We start from the raw sequence: 10,352 nt of genomic DNA, 5'->3' as shown, positions 1-10,352 counted from the left end.
CACTATACCCATAACTATCACTCAGTACTCTCCTGGTTTTTTTCTTCATGCAGAAACTTAGTGACCCTCCTTCACACGAAAGCTTTGCATCAGATCGGGTGCTGAGGAAAAATATACTGTCTCACCGGTGAGAACTATTTTCCAGACAAATTACTTTCCTTGTATGATATTTGCAGTTATATTTTCCTTTCCATTTTTATGGGTGCAGGGTAATGTACCAGCAAACAGCAGAATTCTGCACTTCATCTTCACTGGTCAGTATTTATGTTGCAGGAGCATGACTGTATTGATTCCATTGTTTAACACTGACACACTGAAAGGTTTTGGCATAGTCAGCTGCAAAGCAATTTAGTACTGCATCTGAAACAACACATTGATTCCAGCTATTTCTGATCTATGTTCTTATAAACCCACAAGGGCGGATGTGATGGTTTTGCAAGAGAACGTCACAAGTTTATGGAGGAAAAGACAGAAAAGGAAATCATTTTTTGCAGATGGGCTGAGCGGGTTAAGCGCACCATCCTGTTCTGCTATTTTATAGAAGGTCATATTTAATCTATGTAATTATTATCATGCAATTTTATGCAGCTATCTGTCTGAATCAAAGTGCCTTGGGGTGCATCTATGCAGGGTTTTAAACGTTCTTGTTGAAAAAAATGAAACTCGTTTGGCACACTATAACGCTCCTGCAGCGTGTTTTTCCTCTTTTTCTGAATGTGACATGGGGGAGATTACCTTTTCCCTCTTCTACAGCTGAAAATACCTCTCAAACAGAGATAGCGCTCGGAGGGGTGGGATTTTAATTCATAGCATTATGCACACACATTCTCATTCAGATGAATATGTTCGACCATCTTCTGCAGGATGCAAGTCCATTAAAATATCCCATTTGTACCGTTAGAGGATGGATATTATCTGATTTTAGTGCGGTCTTGAGAGCAATATGTGGTTGAGTGTTTTTCTTCACATCTTCCTTATTTCTTTCTCATCATTCTATTATCATTATCACATACTTGAATTTTTATGTCTTTGGTCTCACATACTGTGGTCTGTTGGTGAGGTAGTTGGCAGCCCCTTCTGGCTTCCCCCTTGGCAGTGATAACTGTATTGCATTGCATTGTGCTTCCACTGTTTTCCACGTGTGAGAGAGATCTGTGTAGTAGGTAGATGACTGCATCATTATTGTAGGGGGTCACAATCTGGGCTAACCAGCTGTGTAAGGTGCTCTCTCCATGGTCTTCATCAGGTGAGACGTCAAGGTGACAGGTCTGAAGTGGTTGGGTTCTCTGGGGTGTGTAGTTTTTGGCACACATGAGGTTTTCCACAGCACCAGGCCCATGTTGAAAAAATGTGCAGAACAAACTCAGAGAGCTGATCTTGCACAGTTGTTTAGCAGTCTGGAGCTGATGTCAGATTGTATCTTATATGTCAGGCCAAACCAAGCAGCATTCCCATGGCTGTGAAGTGAAGTCAGTGCAGAAGTGCCAAAAAAAACTGCAAATCGTCCACTTGGGGCTGGCAACAGAATGAGTCAGTCTCCGTAAGTCCCCATGTTAAAATGTCCAGCTTCACAGCAGAGATAAACATTTACAGCCTGGTACAAAAAACTGTTTTGGTCTCTGTAGCTAATTTCCCCGTTCATGACAACTGTACTGAGGGTGAATTTATATGCAACTCACTAAATTATATTAAGGCTTAAAGTTACACATAATTAACAGCATGGCTGCTTTGATTGGCAGGTGGGTGAAGTTACAGGTTGCTTGTTTGAGTGCCCAGGTCTCAGGTCTGCCCATGATCCAGGTCTTTGCCGATTTTTAGATTAGCGGGTAGATGGAAGAGGCAGGACTAACAAAACTCACGGATACACTGTCCATTCTTTATACTAAAAATAATATATACTAATACCAAACTTTGTGTATGTGTGTACATGTATTTTTTAATGGAAAGGTGAATGGGCAGCTCTCTCTTCAACTACTTTTTAACAGTTGAAAACAATCAAACAAACTGTTTAGGAACGAACACGCACAACATGATCAGCTGGAGTCTGTCTTGAACTTCTATTTGTCTGTGCCATTTGTATACAGGAGTGATTTCCCTATTTTTAGACAGTGTAACAAGAAGATTCCTGTCCTAAAGGTCGAGAGAGAGAGAAGGGAGAGGCAAGCAGGGTCTCTCTGTGCTGTCATCAAAATGGTTTGGTGTAACTCAACACCAATATGCAAGTACAGTACGTCATCAGAAAACAATCATTGCTAAGAGGCAGCTGGAGAGGACACGTGAGTTCCAGGAATCGACTTCAATAACCTAAAACACACGTAAACACAGTAAGTGTCTGATGGCCATACTGTGTTTATTTACAGCATCGTACAACAGCGATCCATGATTTAACACCAGATGTAATGAATTATTGACGTGCACAAGCAGCAGTATAGTACTGAAACAAACATGGCATGCTATAGACTTTCTCAATTATTCTTCTCCACCCTCCCCACATGTTGACTTAGAAACAAAACAGGCAAATGATTTAATCGTCTGCTGGATAATTTGAGGAACTGTCCCCGAGCGCACACCTACACATATTATGATCCTTTTAGTCTGTTTAGAGGATTTAGACTGAAATCTGTGTTGCACATCCACACGCATCAGACAAATTTCTAATCAAAGTCGTATGAGTCAAGTAAACATGTGACAGCTTGTTTGGCCATTTCTTCAGAACTGATCCTTGAAAAACCCATGTCAGGATTTGAACGACTATGAACGTCTGGAAAGATTTATTCAGATATTAGCAACAAACATTAGCCGGCTGGAAATTCTCACAAGAATTGTGACTGTATGAGCGAATAACGAGCACTATTTAGAATAAATGCTCAGGAATGCCTCCCATCTTAAACGCCCACTGAAAGCCACAGATGACCAACATGTAGGTGTAGAAATTGGTGATTAGCCAGCGGATCACAGCAGGTCACTGTAGAGTGGATCACACAAGGCTGTGGCTATATGGGTGAATGAGTGTGTGTGTGCAATTATATGTGTGCATGTGTAGGTAGGCGGTGAAGAGGAGGGGGGGGTGTTTGTATAAGCTTGTTTGTGTGTGTGTGTGTGTGTGTGTGTGTGTGTGCGTGTGTTCTTGTAAATCTAAATTTGACCGTGAAGGTGCATGTGTATTTACATGTGCATCTGCTGAAGGAACATTGTTCCATTACACAATGCGCGCCTTTGACATTTCTGCTCCACCTGTCAGCGTGTACAAAGGCCTTTCTCCAGGCTTTGACATGTGTGAATCTGCTGCTGGCCAGAGGAGATAGCAGAGGCCTGTATAGGACATGTGTCTCTTTTTTTGATCTTTCGTACAGACTGCATAACTTGGGGGGGTTATGCATCATGCTTCTCCAGGCTGGTGCCCAGTGGAAATCTTTACAGAAGAGGTAGCTTCTGAATCAGTACCCTCTTACTAATCAAACACTGACAGACATTTGTTCCCCAGTGATAGATGCAGACGCCCTGTCAGTGAGGCAGCGGTAAGATGTATCACTCTTCTTCATTACTAGAAAATGTGAATTTGATGTAATCACAGTACTTGAAATTTTACAGTTTGACCTTTTACTTTTAGGTCCAAATCGGACATAAACCATTGCGAAGATTACAAATAATACTTTCTTTTCTGAGTAGGGATTCCCAACCAGTGGCTACTTCTGCAGTTACTAAAATTAACATGGAAAGATTGCACTAGAGATCATAAAGATCCATTTATCCATATATTACTTTTAGCTAGAGATCATAAAGATCCATTTATCCATATATTACTTTTAGCCAAAAGTTTTGCTTTTTGCTAAGTATTTCAATCATTAAACCATTAAATTTAATAAATAAAGAAATTGTTAGAATAAAAAATAAGCTAAAGTGCTAAGAGTTAATAGTTAAATAGTTGAAATGTCCAGCTGGTAGCAGTAGGTCTCTTACGAAAGCAAGCTTGACCAAACCGACCTGATACTTGAACAATTTAATTGTATAAAAAAAAACAATATTCACTTTTATATAATTATAACGAACCTATTGGGAAACTTAGGAACTACTGCTATACTTTTGTGAAGATTTGAGAGCAAATATCCAACTTTCTTCCACTGCACCATTTCACTTTCGGGCTACCTGCTGCAATCAAAGTCTCCTTCTTCTTTACCTGCACAAAAGCTTGACAAAAAAATTCACTTCAAAACATTTGACAGAATTGCACAAGAACACAATCAAACCACCGACGTCTGAAACACTTGAATTAAATATGTCAAATTTTAATTACAGCTCTCCTACTGTGCAAACTAATTTCTAAGGATTGTTCTATTCATGCCGAAAGTTTCATGCCGCTCAGACTGATGGCTGAGACCTTTCAAACTGTGAAAATGCAGCTTTTAACTGCAGCGACCATTAAGCCAATTTTGAGTGGAAAACATGCCTTGTCCATTCACTTTTCATTTAAAAATAGAGCAGTAATGCATTAAGGAATATGTCTCACAGGCAGACACTGCCATAATAATGCTCTCACACCTTCTGTTTATGTTTCTAACCTGATAATGAATCCCATTTTTGGTTTTGAAGAATAAAAAAAGTCCATATTATTCATATTTTTTTATTCATATCCTTGAAGTTGAAGAGCAGTGGGTTTATTTTTGTCCAACCTCTATCCTGTTGCTCCTTCCTCCTCACCCATAACTTGGTGGTCAAGTTATGCCAATGATCCTCCGGGGAGGAGCAGAGTGATGACGGCTGCTGCAATATTTAAACCCATTATAGGAACATGTCCTGCAGCCAAGGAAGCCTCTGAGGTCTTGGTGTCGGTTACATGACCCTGTCTGATCACAGCCACTACTTCAGCCCAGTGAGGAGGTTTTATATCTGATATATTACCTCACAATCATACACAAAATTACACTGATGCCAAGAAGATCAGAGGCAGAACCAGAAGATGTGTTGCTTTTATATTCCCTACCATACCCGTTTACCTTTCTCTAGAGTACATTTAATATCTCAGTGAGAGATGTATGGCACTATAAGTCTCTATCACTCAATCCCTTCAGTTTTGCTGTGATGCCTGTACATTGTTCATACACATATCATGGATTGACTACATTTCTCTTTTCTCCTTGAGGAGATATTACAAAAAAAACCAACAAAAAAAAACATCCATTGTGATATATTTCTGTACATATGAAGAGGCTACAGTGCAGTCTACAGTATGAGTGTGAGGATTGGGGATGGTGGGGTGTTATATAAGAAGCCTACATGGGGGAATCAGTGTACTGGCTGTTCAAACAGAAACCCCTCAGCCTACAGGGAGTTACTGCGCAAAGGCAACGGCTCATCAAGTCAATATCTCAAACACATGTCCCTTTAATTGGTGGCACAAGTCCTCAAACACATTAAAGGTCCTTGGAGAGCAGTCCTATTATCTTCTACAGGGGCTATTTACAAGCATGTCTCCGTCTTGGTATCATTAATCTTTATTGCTTCACTTCAGTGTTCAAGAGATGAAATATTCAGTAGCCTCGGCTGTGCTTTCAAAGCTTGTGTCCATGCTGGGTGTCTGAATCCCTGCCCCTCCTCTGGGATCCTTCAGTAAGGGGATGTATGTGTCGCTGTGACAGGAGCGCATGTCCCAGACTCCTGCGCCGCAAATATGTTTATGGGCGCCAGGTGCAGCCTCCTGCTCGCCGTCACCGGAGCGCAGGGCCATCAGTTCAATCTCGTGCTTGGCCGCAGTCTCCAGCACCTGTTGCTTGTTGTAGAACAAAACAAAATTGTTGATGATGGGGTGTATGGGCAGCGCTATGGCGATCACTCCGCACAGAAAGCTGATGGCCGCGTTACAACGACCTAAAGTGGTCTTAGGGTAGACGTCTCCATAGCCCACCGTGGTCATGGTGATCACAGCCCACCAGAACGACTGTGGGATGCTGGTAAACAAAGTGTCCGGATGGTTCTGCTCCATGGTGTAGCCCAATGCGGAGAAAAGAAACACTCCCACGCCCATATACATGAGGAGCAGCCCCAGCTCTTTGAAGCTGCTCTTCAGGGCAGATGTGAGGGTCTGGAGTCCAGAGGAATGTCGTGCCAGCTTGAAAATGCGCGCAATGCGCATTATGCGTAAAGCCTGCACAGCTTGTTGCACGTTAGCCAGCTCCATCACTCCTGCGCCAAAGGAAGTCAGAATCAGCACCACAAAGAATGGTATGATCGCCATGAAGTCGATGATGTTCATAAAAGCCAGGACGAATTTGATTTTATTCGGGGAGGAAATCAAACGCAGGAAGTATTCAATAGTGAACCAGCCGATGCACACCGTCTCGATGACCTCCAGAGTTGGGTGCTCTGAGAGATTACCTTCTGAATCCTCCACCTGCAGGTCGGGGATGGTCCCGACACACATCACCACGGATGATACGAGGATGAAGATGAAGGATGCTATAGCGATGATGTGCGCAGGCAGCGATGACTCTGGTTTCTCCATCAGCCTCCAGAGGCACATCTGGAAGCGCTGCCAGCCTGCTGCAGTCGGATCTCCTTCTCGGTCCACCAGGATAGTTTTTACTTTCTCTGCAATCTCTGCAAGTTCATCCTCGACCTCCTTCAGGTGGCATTTACAACAGTCATCCAGGAATTCAGAGCCGATTTTCCAGAACTCCATCTCCTTCATGAAACAAATCGGACAGATTCCTCGTTTCATGTGAATCTCTCCATAATAATACAGCTCGATTATACATTTAAATGCCTCAGGGTCTCTGTCAAAATAAAACTCTCCTGTGTCAGGGTCGTAGTCGTCACATAGTAAAGATATTTCTTCAGAAGACTTAAGTGAACAGTCCACCAGTTCTGCCAGCCGGGTGTCCGGAAAGCGATTCAACACGTCCCCAAATAACACCTGTTTCACCCCGCCGATGTTAACAACAATCTCTGTCTCTTCACTGGCTTCAGATCCGTTACAGTCTGCGTAACGCGTCTTATGGATCCCCCACATTATGTTGACAAGTCCGCCACAAAAAAGCAAAGAAAAGAAAAAAACTAAAATACAACCCAACTCGTCAGGATTTTCACTGTCAAAGTAGACACAGGTCAGCAGAGTCCGGCGCGGCGCTGTGCGTAAAACCTGTGAAATATTCTAATATCTGTGTTTTTAGTTCAAAACTAATGTTTGCTCAGAGGTGACTGCGGTGAGAAGTCTTCTCGTTCAACACAGCCGTGTTTGGCAGTGAACAGTGCGCCTGTGCGCTCCGACAAAGTTGGCATTGGAGTGCGCGTAATGTCAAGAACCACAATGAAAAGACAGGACTTCCGGTGATAACTTTCAAACAAAAACACCGCCTTCGTGCAATTTGAGACAGTTCATTTAAAAAAGCGTTTCTGTAGCTCATTATGATCCAGCAGTTAATCAGTTCATACCTCACATCTTTAAATATTTCAATATGAAAACAATGCCAACCGTTCTATTTTTATTTTTTTAGTCATTTACACTGTGCTGCTTCACCTGCCTCACCAGCCTTGTTAATGATTACCTTACATGAACATCTCAAGAACCTTAAGAATATTTGAGTTGTCCAATGACTTTGTTTGAACAGGAAACCAACATGTGACAACATGTGCAATAAACAAAAAAAGACTAAATATTTATCACTCTTAACAAACCAAATAACCATTTAAATATCACACTAAACTAGATCTAAGGATCAGAATCTATAAAAGATTCACTGAATCATGCTGCTCATAGCTCATAGGACCCGATTACAGCACTAGAACACTCCACTCTCAGGATGCAGGGTTCCTTGTGGTTCCTATAGTCCCCAAAAGTAGATTGGGGGCCAGAGGCTTCAGCTATCAAGCTCCCAGTTTGGGTTCAGGAGTCAGACACCCTCTCCACATTTAAGAGTTGGCTTAAGACATGAATTCTTCATAGAGATTATAATTTAAGGCTCGCTCAGGTGAGTCCTCAACCAGTTATGCTGCTATAGGCTTGGACTGTTGGGTGGAAGTTTCCATGATGCACTGGGCTTTTTTCTTCATCTCTGCCTCTCCACTTTCCACCAGAGTTTTCTGCTTTCTCATCTTGCAGGTTCTCACCTGTGGTCCTGCATGATGTCCACGACAAATACTATAATTATCGTTATTACTACATTTAGTCACATCTCCATTAAAGTTTATAGTTACAGTTATTATTGTATTGTTGCTGTGCATCTGTGTCTCTCTCCATTAATGAACAAAATGAAAAGTATTGTAGGCCCTGTGAATAAAATGCTTGTATCACAGTATATGCTTTTATTTTTAAGGCTGTCTCAGTGTCTTCCGGTCGTGCTCTCTCTGTCTCTGGTTGTCTTTACGCAGCGCAGTGGAGCCCGGCGCAGAAGACCATAAATCTCAGAGGCATGTAATGAATTGTGAAGTACCAAACAGGGAAATCAGAAACAACACGAGCTCAGCTGTGTTTTAATGGCTGCTCGAAGAGCAACAATTCGTTGAAGACCATCGATTGACAGGCAGCACCACACCAGCAACCTAAAACAACAGTTTTCTTTACAACAACAACCTATAAAATATATTTTTTATCATATACTACAGACGCATCATCCATCTTCCATTTTGAATGTATTATAAGGCGAGCAGCAAAAATTATAATCCTAATCTGAGAGAATATAGGCTCTATAAATATTAGGCTATAGTGAAACCTGTATTAAATGTCTCAGAGTGACATCAGTGAGATGTATTACAGCGTCATAGATTTGCAGAGATTTCTTTCAACTTGTACTCTTGTACTTTCAACATTTCTGCAGTAACCCACACTGAATTATTGATTGGCAGCAGGCAAACTGTGCACTGTCTTATTGTTTGTCTCCACCTAGTGACAAAACCTTCACACTGCAAAAATCTTTCAGACATCTCTGCTTCCAAACAATGGTGCATACCACTGAGGATAGGAATCCATGAATATGTGATTAAAAAAAAAAAAACAATGTAGAGAACAATAAAGGTCAGTGTTGGTGTTATAGACTATTCTTACAACAAAACAAAACAACACCTGGTGTAAAAACCTGCAATGCAGTGGAGTCTTCTTCTTAAACTTTGTTTAAAAGTTTACAGAGTGGCTTCAGAATTATAATGGGAAAACATCAAGTTGGGCTGCATTTTTACAAAACCATAAAGACTGTATTAACTTGGGATGATAGAGACCTTAACAAACTTAAGAAGTTTAAATATTGTTCATCTTGGGACATATACATAGTTGCTACACAGTCATATTTCATGGCACAACCTTTATTTATATGGCATTTCTAGGGAATACAGAATAAAGTAAATGACAGACAGCAAAACACTGTAATATTTCAAGGCAAAACCTTTATTTTATGTGGCATTCATATGGTATTTTCCTGTCAATTATATGTCAAAACATCATCAGTGTTTTCTTTGATGAAAAAAACTTGTAGTTATATGGTAAAATATTACTTTTTTGTGTGTGTGTGTGTGTGTGTCAGCTTGTGATTAAATCCAAGTACAATTTTTAGGCAGCTGTACTTTAAATGAGCGTATCAAGTGTTACTTCTACTGCACTGCATTTCAGAGCTGTTGCACATTTTACTCTACTGCAATTATATAAAATAACATATAATAATATAATATATAATATAATGCATTGCTAAAGATTGAATGAACCAAAAGTAGATGGTAGTATATGGGTACACATTATTGCATCAGCCTTAATAATCCAGTATTACAAGGGCTGTTCTTGTGTATAATGACCATCTTTACTTCTGATACTTAACATACATTATCCTAATAAGACTTCCTGTTTTTAGTGTGTATTTCCTGCATCTTGTGTTCTCTGTTCTCAGGTTTCATTTTCTATTTGGCATGTTTTATTTGTATCTATATATCCAATACTTTTATACATTCACTTAAGCAAATGTTGAGTTTTTTTTACTTTTGGTGGTGGATTTTTATAGTGTTGTTGCTGCTTATACTTTCACCACTGTCAGTCAAAGTTATAATAACACTTCTTATCTTTTGAAAAAGTTAAACATTCCCTAAGAGGCTCAGCAGCTAATTTCTATCAAAGATGGCAACCACTCATCACACATGTTAATAATACCCTCACCTCTCTGGATTCCGACTGAATCGATCTGATGCATCCAATCTCTTTTATTTTTTTTATTTTATTTTATTGTATTTACTTTTTATTTGAGAAAATACGGTGAAAGTACAGGGAAAGTTTGTTCATCCCTAGGCTGCTAAAATTTATATTTGTAAAAAAAAATGTTTGGCTCCAGGTGCTGCACTTGAATGTTATTCGACATTTCACAGTTTTACTAAGCCTGACA

General features: G+C 40.4%; 1 protein-coding gene across 1 annotated transcript; it reads right to left on the bottom strand.

The window, feature by feature from the left end:
* Positions 1-4,153: 4,153 nt before the first annotated feature.
* On the bottom strand, positions 4,154-7,401 carry LOC104926777 (potassium voltage-gated channel subfamily F member 1). The gene has a single exon (XM_027284034.1). It carries the CDS (start codon positions 7,004-7,006, stop codon positions 5,513-5,515), a length of 1,494 nt encoding a protein of 497 aa, XP_027139835.1. The 5' UTR covers positions 7,007-7,401; the 3' UTR covers positions 4,154-5,512.
* Positions 7,402-10,352: the final 2,951 nt, after the last annotated feature.

Source organism: Larimichthys crocea, chromosome XI, assembly GCF_000972845.2.
Source record: "Larimichthys crocea isolate SSNF chromosome XI, L_crocea_2.0, whole genome shotgun sequence".
In the NCBI taxonomy this organism is placed as follows: Eukaryota; Metazoa; Chordata; class Actinopteri; family Sciaenidae; genus Larimichthys; species Larimichthys crocea.
The sequence above is the reverse complement of the archived record's forward strand: the minus strand, read 5'-3'. Positions and strand labels throughout refer to the sequence as shown.

Excerpts from the sequence above, each read along its gene's own strand:
- LOC104926777 (XM_027284034.1), bottom strand. The coding sequence starts at position 7,006 with ATGTGGGGGATCCATAAGACGCGTTACGCAGACTGTAACGGATCTGAA.